General features: G+C 45.3%; 1 protein-coding gene across 3 annotated transcripts in view; it reads left to right on the top strand.

Moving 5' to 3' along the window:
- The first annotated feature begins 598 nt into the window (after positions 1 to 598).
- BTBD2 (BTB domain containing 2) overlaps positions 599 to 22,082 on the top strand; it is a 42,617-nt gene continuing 21,133 nt past the window's right edge. Inside the window, exons 1-3 of one of the 3 annotated variants that reach the window (XM_037885617.2) lie at positions 599 to 1,046; positions 11,453 to 11,572; positions 16,526 to 16,682. In XM_037885617.2, coding sequence (XP_037741545.1) covers positions 634 to 1,046; positions 11,453 to 11,572; positions 16,526 to 16,682 — 690 coding nt within the window. In that variant the 5' untranslated portion in view covers positions 599 to 633. The remainder of the gene's footprint in view (positions 1,047 to 11,452; positions 11,573 to 16,525; positions 16,683 to 22,082) is intronic. The other 2 variants (XM_037885615.2, XM_037885616.2) reach the window with 2 other exon arrangements.

Here is a 22,082-nt window from a genome sequence, read left to right as displayed (position 1 = left end):
CCCCTCCTCGTGCCCCCCCCACCCTCTTGCCCCCCATTCCCCCACTCCTCCTGCCCCTTCCTCGTGCCCCCTCCATCCTCCCTTCCTCGTGCCCCCCATCCCCCCACACCCTCCTCGTGCCCCCCATCCCCTCCATCCTCCCTCCTCGTGCCCCCCCACACCTTCCTGCCCCGCCTCCATTCCCCACCCTCCTCGTGCCTCCCCCATGCCCTCCTGATCTTCTGCCCCACCTCCTCGTGCCCCCCCACACCCTCTTGCCCCCATCCCCCCACTCCTCCTGCCCCCCTCCTCGTGACGCCCCCACACCCTCCCCTCCTCGTGCCCCCCCTCCTGCCCCGCCTCCATTCCCCATCCTCGACCCCCCCCCACTCTACCCTCCCGCTCCCTCTGCAGGCCTCTCCCCTGCCCCCCAAGTCCCCCATGCCCCGCCCCCTGCGCGCTCCCTACCCGCGCCGGCCGGCGCCGCGCCGCGCCCCAAGCCCCATGCGCCGCTGCTGCCCGGCCCTGTGTGTCAGCAGCCGCCGCCCCGCCGCCGCCGCCGCCGCCCCCCCCTCGGCGGGCCCCGCCGCCTCCCGCCCGCCGCCGCTCGTGCTGCTGCTGGTGCTGCTGCAGCGCCGCCCACCCCCGCACAAGATGGCGGCCGGTGGGAGCGGCGGGGGCCCCGGGGGCCTCTCCTCCTCCTCCTCCTCCTCCGGCCCGCCGCCGCCTCCGGGCAACGGGGCCGCCGCTGCCGCCGCCTGCACCAACGGCCCGCCCGCCTCCCCGCCGGGCCTCACCTACAACCAGTGCGGGGCCGGGAACCCCGCGGCGGCGGCGGCGGCGGCCGGGGGTCCCGGCTCCGGGGGCTCGGCGGCGGCGGCGCCGGCGGGGGCGGCTCCGGGCGGGGCGGCGGGCGGCCCCCTGCAGCGGGAGCCGGTGTACAACTGGCAGGCCACCAAGCCCACGGTGCAGGAGCGCTTCGCCTTCCTCTTCAACAACGAGGTGCTCAGCGACGTGCACTTCCTGGTGGGCAAGGGCCGCGGCTCGCAGCGCATCCCGGCCCACAGGTGGGCAGCGGCCGGGGCCGGGGCGGAGCGGAGCCTCCCGGCCCGCAGGGAGGGGCCGGCCGGAGGAGCGGCCCCGGGGGTGGAGTGGGGAGGCCGGCCGGCCCCGAGGTGGGGCTCGGGCCGAGGGACCCGCCGCTCCTGTCGCGGGCCGGGGCTGGGCTGGGCTGGCCGCGGTGGGGCGCGGTGGGCCGGCATGCGGGGGGGGAGGGCCCCCCCATTCGGTTTCTCCCCCCACACCACAGCTTCCCCCCCCCACCACACCACCACTCTGCCCTCCCCCCCCCCACACCACACCACACCACACCACTCTGCCCTCCCCCCCCCCCAACCACACCACACCACTCTGCCCTCCCCCCCCCCAACCACACCACACCACACCACTCTGCCCTCCCCCCCCCCCAACCACACCACACCGCCCTCCCCCCCCCCAACCACACCACACCGCCCTCCCCCCCCCCCAACCACACCACACCGCCCTCCCCCCCCCCAACCACACCACACCACACCACTCTGCCCTTCCCCCCCCCCCCCCACCACACCACACCACCACTCTGCCCGCCCTTCACCCTCTCACAAGCTCCTTCCTAACTCCAGGGGAGCAAGAAACAGTAAGACAGGAGGGCCCCCCCTTCCCTTCCCTGTCTCCCCCCGTTCCCTCTGCTATATCTTGCTGGTACTGTCACCTGCCCCCCCCCCCCCCCCCCCCCCCCCCGGGCCCTCCACACTAACCCCCCCACCGACACAGCCAAGATGTTGGGCCTCCTCCCTTACAGGGACCCAGAGCTGGTTCCCAGGCCTGCTGTGGCTGGGTGAGAGAGACCAGGATGCTGACTAGTTGCCAAATCAGCCTGGGCCCGCAGCCCCCAAGTTGTCTGGCTCTCAGGCCTGCGTTACATGGTGGGGGGGGCTCTGCCCCTTAGTGGGGCGTTTGGAATGGCTGCAGAGCAGTGGTGGGTTAGAGCACACGCAGCCCATTGGGCACCCAGCCTTGTGTGTCCCCCCACGGGCGCCTCCAGAGCAGGAAGCCTGTCTCTCTACAGCTGGAGCCGAAGAACCGGGCTCACTAGCTGGGGCTGTAGTTCTTTGTTGACTGGGCACAGAGAGAGACGTGTGACCAACCGTTCATGACTGAATGGCAGCGGCAGGGGGGTCGTCCTAATGGGGCACAGAACAGAGAATCCTCATAAAAGAAGGGGGTGGGTAGCCACTGACTCAATATTGGTCCATGTATTGGTGGGGATCCATTTTCTTAGAGTGTAAGCCCTCGTGTGTATGTCCCGCCATCTGACTGTTCTGTCCAGTACTTCCTTCTGGGGAGGTAATATGAAAAAATTAGGGTTGCTACCTGGTATTCTTTCGTGTAGGCTGGTCTCTCTTGTTCACCTGCCTTGATTTTATTCCTTTCGCTTAGTTATCAGATTACCATCTGATTTTACCTGCAGCTAGGAGGTTACAACGCTCCCAGACTACTAAGAATGTACACAGACAGGGCTTTAAAAACATATGGTTCACCTACGCTACACAAATCTGTGGGTGGTATTTACAACTTGTTTGTCTCCTGACAAGGTTAATACGCTGGGGACATGGTGAAGTCCCATCTTGAAGCACTGATAGACTAAACTGCTACAGGCTTGGCCAGAGGCGCATTGTAGCAAGGCATAGTTAACTCTTGTGCACAAGATAGAGCCCTCTTTTAATGATGTTGTGTCCAGTTCTTCCAGCATGGTACAGTGTGGTTGTTATGGTGTAGACATGTTCCAGAGTTAATGCATCTTTTTGCACTGCCTGTTTAAAAAGCAGCATCTCAGAGGATTTCAGTGGAGGTTTTGGTTGGGGGATTTGGTGTAAAACTTCAGCTAAATAAAATTCCACTTATGAAGTAGTGTGTAGTTTTCGCCACTTTTCTTCAGCTGCAGAACAGGGCTTAATTCCCACAATTTTATAACTTTCTTCTAAAAGGCTTAGAAATGGGAGAAATCTGTTTTGAATAGACTACAGAAATACAGTAGCATAAAGAATCCATAGATTCTACTTTGAATTAGTTCCAGGAAAAAAAATATTTTGAAAACAGCTTGCTAAGCTAAATCTTTAGTGAAAAATGAAAAAGGAGGGTTGGGCAAAATGTGTAAAATACTAGAAAGATGTCCTTTTTATTTTAAAGGGAAACTTTTTAAAAAGAAAATTTGCTTTTCCTGCTAACGTTGGCATAACTTTATCTATTGAAGTCTTTACTAAAAGCTAGTTGTAGCTGAGTGATATATCTGTATTAAGTTTATATTGGTTTTGCGATAGTCTGTCGCACTAGCACTGCACAACTAGAAAATAATGTTAAAATCACCCTTTCAACTGGATATGAAAAACGGTCTACTGAAAAGTAAGCACCTACTCTGCATTGATACTTTTAGGCTGAACAGTAATTTAAGAGCTTGCAGTCCCCAAAATGGTTGTTTGCGGAAGAGTTTGAATTTGTCTTGATATTGGATATCTGATTCAGTTAAATAGTAATTGGCACTAGACTTGACTTCTCTGACTTTCCTCCTTTGAAATATAGTGGTGAGTTTACTGGCATTGGTTGCCACCTACTGCTTTGGGAGCAAGTACTCCTGTTCTAATGCGTTTCATCATTCAAGTGAAGAGTGAGTGCAATTGTCCCTCATTTTAACACTGAACAAAGCAGCTAGGGATCCAGTGAATTCTTACATTATTTTTCTTAAAATTAATGCTTTGCAAGGGAATTCTTCCTACAATACTTTCCCAATTTTTTCTTTTGTCTTAGCTATCTGTGTAAATATATTGTCTAGAAACTTTTTCCCTCAAAAAGTATGTCTCTAGTTTTCTATTTTAATCCAGCTTCTATTACATTCGTTGATAGAGTTTAGGAAAATAAGAACACTCTCTTTTATGTTACAACTAGAAACTATCAAAGTAGACGTCCTTAAAGATGAGCTTGAAAGCAAAAGGGAAATTTGAGTTAAGCATATTTCTTTTCTGCATGCTATGCTAACCAGGTTATGGGAGACTTTCAGCACAGAAAGAAGTTGTAAGTAACCTTTGAAAACTTCTTGCCTTGAAACTCTCCTGGCACTTTCTGGTTCCTTGAAGCTCTATCAAATAGCATCATGCTGTGACATCACAAGTCTAGATTACATATGTTGCAGTAAGACTTCTGGTGTTTGTGATCTTGCATTCTGGGATACATTGGTGATCCAGGAAGTACCAAGAGGATTTGAGAGGCAATTAGTTTAATTTTTGTTTAAACAACTTCTGTGCTGAATGACCCTGCAACAACCCCTCTGGTAGAGGGCATTCAGCACAGAAACTTATTTAATTCACAGTTATTTCGTGGTTCACCTTTAATGTTGTCAGTTTATTTGAGGGATGTAATGCTTTTCATTCACTAACCTGTTTGTGAAAACAGAGTTCCATGGCTGTGCCAGTTTTTTAAATAAGTCTCAGAATTAGGGCTTTCAGACAATGACTAAAGGTTATCCAGACTAGAAGAGATTTTTTTTTAATCAATTGATTTACAAACCAAGCCAAGTACAAAAAGTGGGTATGGGAGGGGCATACTCTAGTACATGAAAGTTGTCTTGGCTCCTGCCTATCTGTTAAATGTGGCGTTAGCAGAGCTATTCTGTTGTTACTTGCTCCAGAAAGTGCATTGTAGAGGGGATGTATTTGTAATTTTAACTGGTAAATGGCGCACATACTGAATGATTGTGGTTTGCATTGTTGTGCAGTCCAGAAGTGGTGGGGGAATGCAGAGGGGATTACTGGGAACTGTTTCTTGTTTTGTCCCCATGGCATTTCTGGGAAGATAAAGTTGCCAACTATCAATGCATGATACAGTTAAGAAAACTTGACAGAAATTCAAGCTTGAATTTTCTGTTTTTAATATAGTTGTAGCAAGAAAAATCAATATCAGACGGATCACAAATGGTAGCCAAACCTTCAACTAGGATCCTTTATTCCTCTGTCAGCTTTTGTGAAATATAAATCCTATAATGGAAGATGGTGCAGGCTTTGAACTACCAACTACTAGTATGGTAGAAGGAATGAATCAGGGAGGTAGTATGAAATGATATAATATTCCTCAGTGGTTTGTAGAACAGCTAGGTGATATTGAGTTACAGATATTCTGGCTCCATGAAAATATTCTTAGAAGCTTCCAGAAACTTCACAGATGGATGGACAAGTTAATTTAGCCTTTCATGAGGTTTCTGTGACTTTCTTTACATAATCTCTTAGCTTTTGGTACATTACATTCCTAAAAATCAGATTCTTGCATCACAAATTTTCAGACTCCCTTAATGTTTACTATTGACAAAATATCAGGCATTACTATTCACTTTCTAAATCTTTTCATGATGCTTCTGTCACTTACAGTAAACTCCTACATTCACTTAATTTATTTTGGCTACTATCTTTGTATGCATTGTTTAAAAAAAAAATCTATTTGTGAATTCTAATTGTGTCAAATGATTATTAGTAGTGAGAGATTAGGACACTAGGGATCTTTTGCCCCTTTTAAGAACAGCCACATATGAGTGAACACACTTTCTTTGAAGTTAGAAATAGGAAAGACATCTGGATTATCCAGCTCTCTTCCTGCCATCCCTAGTGGTTCATTTAGTTTGGCTCTAAAGGGATATCAATTTGAAATCTAATCACTCTAAAAAATGAGTTAAAAATAGTTTCAGGTGTTGCACCTTCCTTTGAGTCTGACGCTTTATGGTTTTGCAATCACACTTTCCCATTTTTAAAAATCTCTTTCCAGTTACTGTTTGAAAGACGCACATAAACAGAGGAAATTGACTGACTATACAGGGGAAACAGTGAAACTAACTACATACATTAGACAACAACTGTTTTTCATTTGTTGCTAGTAATCTTGAGTTTTACTTGTAACATTAGTGGTAAGCAATTTTCAGACTGACATGTAATGTTTAAGTTGATGGTGTTTCTTTTTGAAGTTCCACCATTCTTCAGATGTACCGTAATAAAGTTCCATTCTTTGAGTCTTATGCTTCCAATGTGAGATCTGCTGGGATATCCCCTAGCTAAGAATTTGGAGGGCTCTCCACTATAAACTAACCAAAGTGATCTGTCCATTGAGTGAAATGCCAGTAGGAATTATGAAAAGTTTTAAAACTTCAAGTCCTTTCACAATGGTCTCTGAAGGTTCCTTATCACTTGAGGCTGCATGTGCCATGACCTTGGAACCCTCTCAAGTGCAGCTATAAGCTCGTTATTTTTAATAACAAGTAAGGTATGAAACTTTAATGTGACTGTTCCATTAAGTTTTTTACTGCCACTTTAAATTAAATGAAAGCATTTTTTGTGTGTGATTCTGGTATCATGAATCAAGTCTCTTAAAAATTTGTTCTTGTGGTCCAGAATTATTCAACGAAATACATCCTTATATACATTATTCCTTTTAGTGTACTGCAGTTTGCTGCATTCCTAACCCTTTGACGAAACCAGAATGCTAGGTAATAATTGGGGAAAACAACTTAGTAGCTAAATTAGTCTTTCTCCTTCCATTAGGGGAAAGGGTTCTTCAATGATACAGTGACCCCCTTCCCCACCAGCTGACACAGCTAGCAAAATGTCATGAAAATTTGCCAGTCAAGGGACAATTTCACTTACCTTTCTAAAAAAAATTAAAGATTTTACTGAATCAACTCCTGCTGGTGAGAGGGACATGAGACGCGCTTTCGAGTTACACAGAGCTCTTCTTCAGGTCTGGGAAAGGTACTCAGTGTCCAATCTTGCTTGTTTTCTGTAATATGAATGACCTAGTCATCAGCAGAACCCTATTTGAACATCGTGAAATTCACAAGCTGACATTGTGTTCTCCAAATGGCAGAGATAAGAACCAGGTTGACCATATCATGATCAATGGCAAATGGCGACGCTCATTGACAGATGTGAAAGTGAGGAGAGGTGCAGATGTTGGCAGCGACCACCACCTTGTGACAGCCTCCATCAAGCTAAAACTGAGATGTGTGGGTCCACCAAACAAGGGACATAGACGTTATGATACTGACAAGCTAAAGTCCCTTTGAAATGCAGAAAGCCTTCGTTCTGCAGTTAAAGAACAGGTTTCAAGCACTTGCAGACCTTGATGAAGAGGAGGGGAATGCAGATGAGGAGATCAACAAGAAGTGGGACAAAGTAACAGCAATTTATAAACAGAGCAGTGAAGCCTGTCTAGGCTACAGGCAGAAGAGAAGGAAGGAGTGGTTTTACACCCAGCACATGGAATGCCATGGAAACCAGACGAGCCCGGAAGAAAAAAGTTTTAGACATAAAATCCTAGAAGCTAAAGGACAAATACCATGAGCAGTTCAGCAAGGCACACCGGGAGGTCAAACACCTTGTGAGAGTGGACAAACGGCATTATATTGATAATCTGGCAACACCAGAAGAGGATGCAGCTGCTTGTCGTGAACAAGGAACCTTCTACAAAATGACGTGGCTTATCAGTGGTAATCGGCAGACACGAACAAACACTCTCATCAGGAACAAACAAGGACACCTACTAACAACCGAAAAAGAACAAGAAATGTGCTGGACAGAGCATTTCAAAGAATTGTCGAACAGGGAGCCACCTAAAAAGGAAGCAAACATCCAGCAGGCAGAAGAAGATCTTGATATCAACACAAACACCCCAACTAAGGAAGAGATCATTCAAGCCATCAGATCCTTAAAAATTGGAAAGCTCCTGGCAAGGATAACTTGAATGCAGAATTGTTCAAGGTAAATCCTACATTAGCAACCTCTGTCCTGGCCCCTCTATTTACATCAGTCTGGGAAAGGGAAAAAAGTGCCAGATGTGTGGACCAATGGGGTTATAGTGAAGATACCAAAGAAAGGAACTCTCAGAGATTGTAGTTGGTGTGGTATCACACTTTTTTCTGTGCTAAGCAAAGTAAGGTCATAGTCCAGCGTATATCAGACGCAGTTGATAGCGTTCTCAGAAAAGAGCAAGCTTGTTTTTGGAAAGGGCATGGATGCACAGACCAGATCTTTTTTCTTTATGGAACATAATAGAACAGTGCTTAGAATGGCGACGGCAACTCTACATAAATTTCATAGACGTTGAGAAGGCTTTTGATAGCATTCACAGGACCAGCCTATGGCACATTCTGTGAGCATATGGAATTCTTTTCCGTATAATCATCATCAAAAGCTTCTATTTCAACTTTACCTGTAGTGTTGATCATGGTGAACTCAGTTTTGAAGTCAAAACAGGAGTGCGTCAGGGGTGTGTCATGTCCACAATCCTCTTCAACATTGCATTGACTGGTGGCGTACAACAGAAGACATGCCAACAGGCATTAAATGGGCACTCTTCTCATCCCTTGAAGACCTGGACTTTGCAGATGATGTCGCTCTCCTATCATACTCAACACCATATAGAAGGAAAAACAACTGGACTCAATGTATTCAGCCAGCAAATTGAACTGGAAATCAACCACAATAAGACAGAGATCATGACCTTTAATATTGCCTCACCATCACCAGTATGGATAGAGGATTATGTTCTCACCAGTGTAGAAACATTCACATACTTGGGCAGCACCATCAGCCAGGACGGTGGAACAAGCCAGGAGATCCGGAACAAAATCAATAAAGCCTTCAAGAGCTTAAATACAGTCTGGAAATCATCAAAATACAACACCAAACTCAAGATTTATCAGAGCTGCGTACTTTCTCATTCCTCAGCATTCTGCACTATAAAGTAGTGTTGAAAGTATGACATGTCCAAATTGTCTTCATTTCGTACAATCTGCCTCAGAAAAATCCTCCGTATTGTTTGGCCCAGATTAATCTCAAACCAAGATCTGTTGACACAGTGCAGCCAAGAGGATCTGAGCACCATCATTGCCAGGAGGGGTTGGAGATGGATTGGCAATGTGCTTTGAATGGAAACTGATTCCATCACCAGAGTAGCAATAAGATGGACACCTGAAGGCAAGCGAAAACGAGGCTGCCCGAAAACAACCTGGCGAAGAGCTGTGGAAGCCAAGCTGAAAAAACTGGGACACAGCTGGGGAACCATTGAAAGACTTGCCAGAAACAGACAGGAGTGGAGGAGCTTCATCGCTTCCCTAAATGCCACAGGCGTAATAGGATGATGATGATGACCTTTGCCATACCTGAAGAAGAGCTCTGTGTAGCTCGAAAGTTTGTGTCTCTCACCAACAGAAGTTGGTCCAATAGAAGATATTACCTCACCTATCTTGTCTCTATAACATGCTGGGACCGACATGGCTACAACAACTCTGCATGTAAGGATTTTACTAACTTATAAAGTACTCTGCATAAAAGAATTGTTTAATTTGCTGAAAGAAACATCTTCTTTTTTACAAAAAGAGAAATCTTATCAAAGTTGCTGTACAGGAAAAGGGTGTCTTTAAAGCTACCACATACACGGAATTCACACTCTTGTGTCTCATGCCTTCTGTCATACAGAGAAGCCCCATAGGTCTTGAGACTTTTGGACCTTTGATGCACCGGCTGGGTTGAGGGCTCTGTTGTACTGAGCATGCTTCAGCCTTAGAGGCTCCAGAACTTTCCAGCTTGTTCCTTTATGACAGCAGTTGGGAAGTGGTTCCAGTCCTGTCACAGCTCCAGCTTTGTTGGTACTCCAAATTCTTCTGTGGAAAGAAAACTTTGATAAAATACATGCACTTACTTTAGTGGTCCTCACTGTATTTGAGATGCAGAGGCTATTAGATTGCAACCACTGAGGAAAAAATGGGTGAACTTGTGTCTAAATTTTTGAGTACATTTTTCAGAACTTAGTTTCGCTAATGCATATGGCAGGCACCATAACTTTCATATTTGCATGTTTCCTAATGGACCAAATACTCTAATTCTTAAATGTCTGTTTAGCTAGACGTGCCTGTCAACAGATGAAGTTGGCTTGCGTTTACGTGAGAAAATTGTAAAGAACAGTTTCTCTAGCATCTAAATCGTTTTGAGACAGCACTCCAAACCGATATCCTTCAGGATAGGGAATGTGGCTTTTTGTGTTAATTGCAGTGTAAACTTATGACAGTGTGTAAATGGTTTTTGTGTACCCACCATTACCACTTTGTGCTTGCATTTAAAGGTTACCTATAATATAAAATCTTTATTGGAGTTGTGTGACCAGAAGTAGTAAACATCCCTACAGAAAATGAGTCTGGAGCACTACTTTTTGTTGTTTTTTTTCCTTTGGAAAGAGTACTAGGAAAGCTTGTTCCTCCCAGGATGCAGCGCTAGCCAGTCAGTGCTCCCTGCTGCTGAATATTTTTGTGGGACGGTTGAGTACAAAACTGTAGGGAGATGAATACATTTCAGACAGCTTGGAGGAGGATCTCTGTCTGGTGTGGAAGGAATTTGCACATTTGCTTTTTAACTTTGCTTCAATCAAAAATAATTTTTAATGTCTCATTGCTAATGGGGAGATAGAAGGATGGAAAACAGTCTTGTTAAGTAAAAACAAGGAGTCCTTGTGGCACCGTAGAGCCTAACACATTTATTTGGGCATAAGCTTTCGTGGGATGTGCCCAAATAAATTTGTTAGTCTCTAAGGTGCCACAAGGACTCCTTGTTGCTTTTAGAGATACAGATACAGACTAACCCGGCTACCCATCTGAGTCTTGTTAAGACTCCTTTTGGTTTTCTGGGTGTGATGCTCTGTTCTAAAATACTGCACAATTAGTCAGGACTTTTAAGGTATGTCTACACTGCAATTAGACCCCTGTGGCTGGCCTGTGCCAATTGACTTGGGCTCAGGCTAAGGGTCTGTTCAATTGTGGAGCCTCAACTTCGGCACTTCAAGTTCAACAGCCCCTTAACCCCAGCCCTGTGAGCCCAGTTAGCTGGCATTGCCTGGTGGCGGGTTTTTAACGGCTGTTTAGACATACTCTTAGGTTCTGTTCCCAGCTCCCGTGATTCAGTGGGGCACCTTGAGTTATTTACCCTCTTTTGTACCTCCATTTCTCAGTCTGTAACATAGGCCTACCACATGGGGTTATGAAACTGTAAAGTGCTTTGAGGTCCTCCAATGAAAGTTGGTACCTAAGTGCAAACAGTTGCATTAGCACATGTATTGTCTGTTACAAAATGCACGAACTCTGGCTTTACAAGAGCCATTATGTTTTTTTCATTGCATGCTGGGCTGAGGGGGAGGAACTTCCAAATAGTAGTTTGCAACTTTGTCTGGTGTTACTGGTAATATAGTAGTGATAAGGCCTAGAATAGAAGTGGATTGCTTCTGAGCACTTTACGTTAGTACTGTCAACAGTAACTGATGGGTAGGGGGAGCAGAAACTAAAATGGGATTTTTTTTTTTTTTTCAAAATTAGCAAAATGTAGTTTAATGTAGGATTTTTATTTTTAAATGTTAGGTTTGTGTTGGCTGTGGGCAGTGCGGTCTTCGATGCAATGTTTAATGGTGGAATGGCCACAACTTCTACAGAGATTGAACTGCCGGATGTGGAGCCTGCTGCCTTCCTAGCTTTGCTAAAGTAAGCCTCTTTTATTGTACAGTGTAATTAACTTATAACTGGGCACAGGTTATTGTGAACAAGAATATTTCAAATACAAATAATCCATTGTACCTCTTGGTTAAAACGGAGATAGTCAAGTAGCTTATATCAGATTTTTATCTCAATTGTTATCTGATACAACATGGTCTTTAAATACTAATTTTTGTAAATCCTCTATTCCATATCTGATAAACCTTTTTAAAACAGCCATTGTTTATGTAAGACCTACACAAATGTCTTGCACTTCTGCTGGTTCTTCTGCACAGGTTAACGAAGGACATGTCTAAATAGTGTTTGTACCTCTTTAACTGTATTGCTTTAGAAGCTGATCTAGCTGAAACAGTGTGGCCCCTGGTATGGGCACCGTTACACTAGGATTGTAGGAATAAGCTATACTGATAAACACCTTCATACCAGTGTAACGGTGCAGTGTCTCGGGTCTTGTCTACACTTCCTCTTTACAGCGCTGCAACTTTCTCGCTCAGGGGTGTGAAAACACACCCCCGTGAGCGCTGCACGGTTCAGGGCTGTAAAGTGCCAGTGTAGGCAGTGCACCAGCGCTCGGAGCTGTACTCCCCTCGGGGGGCGGGGGGGGTAGGTTTTTTTACAGCACTGGGAGAGCTCTCTCCCAGCGCTGGTGCTGTGACTGCACAAGCCACATTAAAGCCGCTACAGCACCCACCACCTTAACATTACCAGTGAAGTCATACCCTCAGTGTGGGAAGATTTAACTATATCTGTCAAATCACACCCTTATCTGAAATAGTTAAATTGGTACTCAACTGTGTTTAGATCAGGCCTAATAAATCCTGTTCCTAGAGCTGGCTTGATATGGATGCTAGTGCTCTTCAAAAGAGGAGGAAAGCATATAGCACTCTTAGCATTGTATGGGGTACAATTGAAGCTCAGTCGGAAACTGGAGGAAAACCTGTTTCCAAATGAAAGGATTTAATGGCTGGGTTTCAGCTGGTCGAATTCTGGTGAAGTCAGTGAAAGTGTGATAGCTGATGCCAGCTGAGGATCTGGCTCCTGGCCTCTAGTATTGGATAATGGTAGTAAGACAAGAGAATTCAGCAGTTAATGTTTTTAAACTTGTTTCTGATTTGTATCGATTTTAATGCATTTTCATAGCAGGGCTGCAGGGGGCTCCTTGCGCAGCCGCAGGGCCAGTGCGAGTTTGCGCTTGCAAGGTGGGCTGTGGTCCTTGTAAGGCAGACAGACTCCTAGCCAGGACTGCAAGGAGGAGGAGGAAGAGCCCCCAGCTATGAGGGAGGACTCCATACTGCTGGATACCCCTTGCCCCCTTCTCCGCCCTCCCCATGGGGGTGCAGATGGCTCCCCGCATTTCTGGTACGGGGGAGACTATTTTTAATGACTGCTGTTATATTTTTTCATCCATTTCTGTGTCAGGTGAAACTGATGTTTACTGATTAACAATTTAAATCAAATTCTGCCAACCCTACCTATAACCTAAAGCCAAGTGTCATTTTTAAAGCTGCCAGAAAACTTGGAAGCTCCTATGGCTTTCAGGTGCATACTCACAGATCTCACTAAAGGCAGCGGGAGTGCTTTGTGCTTGTTAAAGGACCACATTTTGCCTGCAAAACTGACATCTTGGAGCTCGTGTGAGTCCTGGTACCTAAGCAAAATGCTGTCAGACGTCCAAAGGAATAATTTTTCATACGTGGGGTAAACATTAAATACTGATCAAGTTTACACATGCAATGGGCATACATTTTTTTTTTTTTTTTTTTGCTTCCTTTTTCAGAAAAAGTGCTTCTGCCATAGATAAGACATCAAAGAGAAAGCAGAGCCTTAAAGGCTAAAGTGTTTCCCTAGAATGAAGGGTTAGAAATTCTCAGGACCCCTCTTTCAACTGACGCATATGATTTAAGAGAAACACCTGGAAACACCCCCCCTACACCCCCAAAAAAACCCCAAAACAAACCAGTGCTTCCTGCTTGTGGAACTAAGACCCTTTGATTGGTTCAACTTCAGTCCATATCCAGCCAAACAAAGCTGGTGTTTCGTTTTAACGTCTGATTTGTAAAAATAAAGCGAAACTCAAATAGCAATTTGAGTTTAAGAAAGGCTGAAATTTGAGGTTATTCACGGATATCTTCTGAAAGCCTGAGATTTTAGTGTGGTTGCTGGAAGGCCAGTAAAGTGGTCTTTGAAGGGAAGATGATCTGAAATGATCATTCGCCCAATACTTGAGATCAGTCAAATAACAGAAAAGAAAACACTCTTTTTTTCGCTATAGAAAAGAAAAATAAGGCTTGGATAGTGTAATGACTCTTAACACTTATAGTCATAAGGTATGGATGATTAAAGTTCATGCTTTACTTGTGTGGTGCAACAGTGTTCTAGATAACTTTAGACATTGACGGTTCTTGCCTCAATGGGCTGTCCGTTTAGAAGTACCCAGGAAAGATGGGAGATATGTTCCCACAATGAGCAGGCTGAGTAATGAAGCTTAAGTGCTTTGATTAATAATTTTCTTGGAATTTAGCACTTGTCTTCATGCTGATTTTGATGTGGAAGCAAGTGGTCTCCTGGATGTGGTTCAGAGCATGAGCTGATACCATGAGGTCAGGAAGAATTTTTCACCAATGTTCAGGATTGCATTTTCTGCTAGCCTTAAAGTTCAGTTGCAGGTCACTGCCAGGAGCTGGACTCCAAACTTGGCGGACCAATGATCTAATGTATGGTTGTCTCTGCATGGTAGTCCTCCTATCTTGCTAATATTTTTGTTAACTCACAGTGGGCTCTTGTTTAGGTTTATGTAGCCTCAGTCTGCTTTTCCATTTGGATATTGGCTATTTTAAATTTTTCTTGGCTCTTAGCAGTGTAGATACTTGAAGTCAGACTGACTCCTAAATTTTTCTCAAAGCCCATTATATATCCTGGTGTTATTTCCTTGGCTTCATGTATTGTTTCTGGGCTTGGTACTAAAACAAAACAATTAACATAGCCATGGCACTGAATAGCACAGTATTGTAGTACACATAATTGGTCAATTAATTTTTTAAAACTAGCTTGCAATAAAAGGATGCTACCTTTTATTTTGGTTTTCCACCTTGCGAAGGAAAGCAGAAGGTGTCCCAAGTTCTGCTAATGGTGGGAGCTGGGAATAGAATTTTAGACCTTTTATGGCTGCCATCAAGGATCTTTAGTAGCTTTTTTATAATTGGCCCTTTTAACCAGGCAGACTAAACTTTGGTGGCTGTCTCTTGTGGCTAGAGCTGCGTGCAGAGAGAAGTGTCTTCAGAAGTATTGGCATGAGCATCATATTGGCAATCCAATGGCAGCACAGCATACCGATATCACGGTTTGGGTTCTCTGCCTCTCAGGAAGCTGAGCTGTGAGTATAGGCAATGCCTTACCTTAGTCTAGCCACCTGCTGTGGTGATGGGCCTTTTTTTTGAGCCATATGCCCCCCACCCTGAGCAGAAGGAGACTGGATTGTAAGTTTCCCAAGACATGGTCCATATCTGTGCGTTTGTACAGTGCCCGTATGGGGCCTCCAGGTGCAACTATAATGTCAGTGGCACCGGGCTGCTAGGGGAAGTTTGGAAGACCTGGCAAGAGCACAGTGGAGAGGAGTACTCAAGCATTATAAATGAATTAACTGTAACGTCATGTGCTTGGTGCATATTTGCCACTAAAGACATTCGTGCTGTTGGAATAAATGCAAATAAATTCTGCATTAAACCACTGAAGTTTCAAAAAAATCAGACTGTTTTATTTACTACTCTTCTGTCTTAGGCCCAGTCCTGTGCTAACGTATGCAGGTGGTCTCATTGACTGCAGCAGGACATACCCTCAGGTGTCTTCAGGATTGGAACCTCTCTTCTGTGCTGTAAACTCCACTAGACTGGAGCCCTTCCTCTCTTGAGCAACTTGCTTGGATCAAGAGTGTCCCTGTATGTCTAGGCAATGTGTTTGTGTATGAGATGAGGGAGGGTCAGATCAGACCTAAACCTTCATGAAGGCTGTTGGTTTTCCACCTTGCGAAGGAAAATTACTTTCTCACATCACTAGCTCGCTTCCCAGTGGAATGGGTTGCTTCCTTTGGCTAGGTTAACTTACCAAGAGAGTCTAAAGCTCAGTGTTCCCAGCCTTTGCTGCTATGAAGAGTGAGACCAAATCTGAGATTTGACCTGGGGGCTTCATTTACTACTAAGCAATCACTTGATTTTTTTCGTTGTAATTAACTATTTTGCTTTCTATTTCAACTCAGTTAATTGAGTGATCTGACAATTGATATAATTTGCTAGCTCAGCAATAGTGAAGTGGAACACGAGATTTCCCACTGAAGAACCATTACAGTAAGGGGGTGTGAGAGTGTGTGTATAATGCGAAAAATAGGTGAAAGAAATATCATCAGATTGCATTAGGTGTAAATCTTTGAATGTTTCTACCACAGGTTTTACCAATAAAATCATTCTTATCCTCTGAATTTGCCTTGAAACTGTGTACATAGCACCATCTTAACAATTAGTGACTAGTCACGGCATAGCTGAAGCTCTGTTCTCATTTAGTCTTTAATTGAACAGTCTGAAACACTTCAGCTAACTCAGCGTGGACAGGCCAAACCCAGGCCAGGCTAGAACAGTTTCTGACCATGCAGCAGGCCAGTGTTTTTTAAACCATTTAGCATGAGACGTGTTATAGTTTAAAATATCTCTCAAATGCTCCATACGTACACGACCTTTAATAGCATAGTCGTGGTTATTCCAGACTGGAATGGTGGTTTATCATGGTGGCAGAGTGGGTAATAGCTTCTACTAAAAGTAAGAAATTGCACCAGCATGATGAGAAAACACATAATGGTCTTTGTGAGCTAGAGTTCTCTGTCCTGACCCTTACTGCTGTCTTCCAACTAGTTAAAGCAGGCTTACGGAGCAGTACTTGTTTGCATACTTCCAGATTTCTTTATTCGGACGAGGTTCAGATTGGCCCAGAGACTGTTATGACAACACTTTACACAGCTAAAAAATACGCTGTCCCTGCACTTGAAGCCCACTGCGTGGAGTTCCTAAAGAAAAACCTCAGAGCAGACAACGCATTCATGCTCTTAACACAGGTACGTTCTGAGGCTATTTGCATTTCAAGTCCTTTTAAACAGGTGCAACAGCTTTATATTATCTAGGCTGATGAGGATGTTTTGGACAAAGGAGGTGGCATGGCTTGCAATGGAATGGGTTACTGTGCTCTGGTGTATTGTTTTAGTCCAGAATTCTTGCATGACTAGCAGGAGTTCTCTTGTTAATGAAGAATGATGTAGTCCTTTAAATAGTAAAGCATAAATTGTAAGTGCTTATATCAATTGCTGTCACTATTCCAGAAAGAACCTTTTTGGTATGCCAAGTGCCTTGTTAATGCCATGATGGTGAGAACGTAGTAAATTGCTCTGTAACAAGAGAGAACTTTACTGAGCTTCATCCGCCTGGAACAAGTATTATGGCCTGAAGAAGGGAAACTATAAAGTATTCATGTGTTCAAATATAGGGCAACTCCAGGAATAAATATTCACTGTATGGAGCCTACTGGCAGCCATCTAGAAGGCCCCTTTTTTGAAGGACTTCTTTATAATACCAGGATTCCCCCACTTCTGAAGAATGCAGAAAACCCTCAGCCCTTTTCTCCTTAGGGAAGGAGATGGCAGGTGAGTAAGATGGGACAGTTATTTGTTGCAAGTAACTGGATGGTGACCTTTTCCTCAACAAGTGCCAGCTCGGATCTCCACTGCAGGTGATGTGCACAGATGTGGAACCTGTGGATGGGGTGTTGGTTGAGGCTGTGTGACCCTGCCGATGTCCTCTTCTGAGGCTGAGCTGAGGCCGCAGCTGTCATTCTTTTCCTTCTGACTGCTGTAGACAGAAAATCAGCCTTTACTGGGTCCTTCATTACGTCTGCTAATTTATTTTGGGGAAGTTAAGTCTTTCTGCATAGGAAGCTTTTTGTTGTAATAACTGAAAAAGTTAATATTTGTAAAATTCTATGCCAGTTTTTACCCCCATCAGGAATTTTGCTCTTGTTCAGGGATCTGAGACCTTTCTGGGCCACTAAAGGCCTTTCTAGTCATGGCTGAGGACAAATCCATGAGTTTCAAACCATAGTCCTCCTGTGATGGCACCCTACGAGTTCTGGATAAACGCACTTTGCTTGTTCGTCTTCAGAGCAGGGCATGTCTGTCTGACTGTTCTGTGCAGGTCTCTTACTGGTCACATACGCAGTGGGAAAGCTGCCTTAGACTATCGCGATTCTAGAGGAATCAACATTAGTTTCCCTCTGCTGAGTTGGGAGCGGTTATCAAAGGGGATACATGCCTTAAGACAGTCTGGCACTGAGGGACTTGACCAGATTGTCCTGTGCAGGAGGCTTTGATGCCAGGAATTGTTAACTTGCTCTGTGATCCTGTTCCCTGAATCTAGCACTTAGTTGGGGGAGGTTTAGGTTGGATATTAGGAAAAACTTTTTCACTAGGAGGGTGGTGAAACACTGGAATGGGTTACCTAGGGAGGTGGTAGAATCTCCTTCCTTAGAAGTCTTTAAGGTCAGGCTTGACAAAGCCCTGGCTGGGATGATTTAATTGGGGATTGGTCCTGCTTTGAGCAGGGGGTTGGACTAGATGACCTCCTGAGGTCCCTTCCAACCTTGATATTCTGCGATTCTATGAACTATTGCACTTAGGTCCACCTTAATAATAAGTCATGATACTGGCCCACTGAGTCCTTGAGGGGCTCTGCTTCCCAGCATTGCTCTTCAAAGCAACAGAAAAAGAAAGTCATCTTCACTCTGGTCATCTTGGTTACTGCATCAGTGTTGGGCGCTTCATTGGTTCCAGAATCTCTGGTGTTTGCTGTCTCTGGTGCCTCAACATCTGGAGCATCAGTGTGAGTTGCTCTGCCTGGACTGCTTCAAATTTTGGTTGCCTCTTGGGCCAGATGCTCTGGTTCTGGGATCTCTGGCACTTAATGCTTTGGCTTTTGGTGTCTTGGTAATGGGCACTTAGGTGAACGTCATTGTCCCTGAGCTTGATTGCTGGGTAATTGCTGCTGCACTCCCTGTTCTGTTCTGTTCTGGGTGCTGGTCATGAATAAGGGCTTTCTTTCTGCATGCCCTCCTAGGCTGGCTCTGTTTTCTTCTTTGAATCAGAGCTTCCTCTTATTACATTTTCCCCATACCACACTCAGGTCAGGTTGGTACTGGGACGTATGAACTGCTAGATTCTACCTCACTGTCTGGGAGATGGCCTGATGTCCACTCTGAGATGCTTTTTTCCTGATCCCCTCAACTCAGGTTATGTTGTACCTGCATCTTGGCTCCTATCTGATTCATGGATTCTTCTAGGGATGAAACAGTCATAGAAGTCCTATTGATTAGCACCCTAGCCCTTTTGGCCATTTGGGCTAAGCTGCCTGAGGTCTCCAAGACCAGAAGTCATTGCCCTGAGCTGGAAAGAGACTTTTTTGTTAGATCTGTTTCCAAAGACTCCCAGCTTTGTCAGCAGCTGTCACCTCGTTTTCCATTTTTTCAGTGAATGGGAGAAGGAAGAGGTTATAGACAGTCCTTCTCAGGAAGACCTCTCATGGTCATCTTCATGCAATGATTTTGTTTTGTCCGCATCTGGCTCCGCACTGGATGACTACAGAGATTGCCAGGGCAGGATAAAACTTTGTCCCACAGTAATTTCCTCATTTGGAGTCATAGATGTCCCTCTGCAGTACAGGAGGAAGGGGTTCTCGTTGTATTAAAGTCTCAGAAGACAAAAGATATTGGATACCAAAGTGTCCATTTTCTCAGCAATACACTGGTTACTGAAGTTTCAGATGGACACACTGGCTTTCCATGTTCCTTTTTCCATTTCCACAAGATTGGTTCCTGGCTCTTGACTTAAAGCACCCTTCCTATCTTGTGATCTACATAGGTGATCAGAAACATCTTCCATTCTGTGTGGGAGACAGTAATCACTAGTATCTGTACTTTCCATTCACTCTCCATGGCCCACCAGGCTCTTAAAATGTCTCGCAGTACTGGCAACCTTTCTGAGAAAAACAGGCATATTTATGTTGAGCTGTATCTCAATGACTAGCTGATAAGAGATTCCTGGCTCCAAGGCCAGGTCCAGTCCTTGAGCCTGGGAATCCACCTCAAAAGTCCATTTTTACCGCAACACAAATAGTTTTGAAATGAGAGTTCCAGACTTTAGATTTGCAAAGGTATGTCTCCCACAAGACTGGTTGCAAATAATTATCTGGTCCTGGAGCCCCACTCATCCTCAGACAACTATGATTTGCATTTGTATACTCCTGGTCAGATTCTGTTGGAGATCATTGCAGGGCTGGTTGAGATGACCGAGATCAACAGGGGCTTGAAAACACTATCAGTGTAGCTGAACCATCTGTTGATGGCTAGCTGTCTTCATTGTTTGTGCTTCATAGTTGACCATAATGTGCTGGTGCCAGATGTGCTTGCAAATGTCACTGAGCAGTGAAGAAATGCAGAGTATGATTCCAAACACTGAGATCCTGTAAGTCTGATATGAAGCGACCTTGAACGTGTCAAAGTCTAAGATGGCCAGGACTTGTCCACATCATTGAAAGTGCTGGCACTCAGGCCTTCCAGTGTGCTTAGCTCGGTTGCTTCACCACTGAAGAATTTGCTCAGTCACCAAGGATGCTAAAGGAGTTGGCAGATGTGATTGCAGAACCATTGGCCATTATCTTTGAAAACTCAGGGCAATCGGGGGAGGTCCCAGAAGACTGGAAAAAGGCTAATGTAGTGCCCATCTTTAAAAAAGGGAAGGAGGAGGATCCTGGGAACTACTGGCCAGTTAGCCTCACCTCAGTCCCTGGAAAAATCATGGAGCAGGTCCTCGAGGAATCAATTCTGAAGCACTTAGAGGAGAGGAAAGTGATCAGGAACAGTCAGCATGGATTCAGCAAGGGCACGTCATGCCTGACTAATCTAATTGCCTTCTATGATGAGATAACTGGCTCTATGGATGCGGGGAAAGCAGTGGACGTGTTATTCCTTGACTTTAGCAAAGCTTTTGGTACAGTCTCCCATAGTATTCTTGCCAGCAAATTAAAGAAGTATGGGCTGGATGAATGGACTGATAAGGTGGATAGAATTCTTGCTAGATCATTGGGCTCAACGGGTAGTGATGAATAGCTCCATGTCCAGTTGGCAGCTGGTATCAAGTGGAGTGCCCCAAGGATCGGTCCTGGGGCCAGTTTTGTTCAATATCTTCATTAATGATCTGGAGGATGCTGAGGGTGCAATCCACACCAAGGTTGCAGATGATGCTAAACTGGGAGGAGTGGTAGGTATGCTGGAGGGTAGGGAGGATACAGAGGGACCTAGACAAATGAGAGGATTGGGCCAAAAGAAATCTGATGAGGGTCAACAAGGACAAGTGCAGAGTCCTGCGCTTAGGACAGAATAATCCCATGCACCGCTACAGACTAGGGACCGAATGGCTCGGCAGCAGTTCTGCAGAAAAGGACCTAGGGGTTACAGTGGATGAGAAGCTGGATATGAGTCAGCAGTGTGCCCTTGTTGCCAAGAAGGCTAATGGCATTTTGGGGCTGTATACGTAGGGACATTGTCAGCAGATCGAGGGACGTGATTGTTCCCCTCTATTCGACATTGGTGAGGCCTCATCTGGAGTACTGTGTCCAGTTTTGGGCCCCACACTACAAGAAAGATGTGGAAAAAATTGGAAAGTGTCCAGCGGAGGGCAACAAAAATGATTAGGGGACTGGAGCACGACTTATGAGGAGAGGCTGAGGGAACTGGGATTGTTTAGTCTGCAGAAGAGAAAAATGAGGGGGCATTTGGTAGCTGCTTTCAAATACCTGAAAGGGGGTTCCAAAGAGGATGGATCTAGACTGTTCCCAGTGGTACCAGATGACAGAACAAGGAGTACTGGTCTGAAGTTACAGTGGGGGAAATTTAGATTGGATGTTAAGAAAAACTTTTTCACTAGGAGGGTGGTGAAACACTGGAATGGGTTACCTAGGGAGGTGGTGGAATCTCCTTCCTTTGAGGTTTTTAAGGTCAGGCTTGACAAAGCCCTGGCTGGGATGATTTAGTTGGGGATTGGTCCTGCTTTGAGCAGGGGGTTGGACTAGATGACCTCCTGAGGTCCCTTCCAACCCTGAGATTCTAGGATTCTGTTAAAGCAGGAAATTCTGCCATATTTCAGTTCTCTGATGCACTTGAGGTCTCAGTATTTGAAGCTGGTGTTCCTAAGTTCTTTCTTAGATAGCCTTGCACAAGTCAGAGGCAGGAGGCACCAAGAGAACCAGCAGCTCCGTGAGTGCAACCCTGTCTGAGCTCCTAAGTCAAAACATCTTTTTAGCCATTATTTGTATTATGGTAGTGAATGGAGCCCCCAGCACGTTGTGGCACTATTGTGCTAGGTGCTGTTTGTATTTAGTAAGATGATCCGTGCTCTGAAGAGCTTAATCTAAAT

The sequence above is a fragment of the Chelonia mydas genome, chromosome 25 (assembly GCF_015237465.2).
Source record: "Chelonia mydas isolate rCheMyd1 chromosome 25, rCheMyd1.pri.v2, whole genome shotgun sequence".
NCBI lineage: Eukaryota > Metazoa > Chordata > Testudines > Cheloniidae > Chelonia > Chelonia mydas.
Note: the sequence above shows the minus strand (reverse complement) of the source record. Positions and strands in the feature narration are given on the sequence as shown.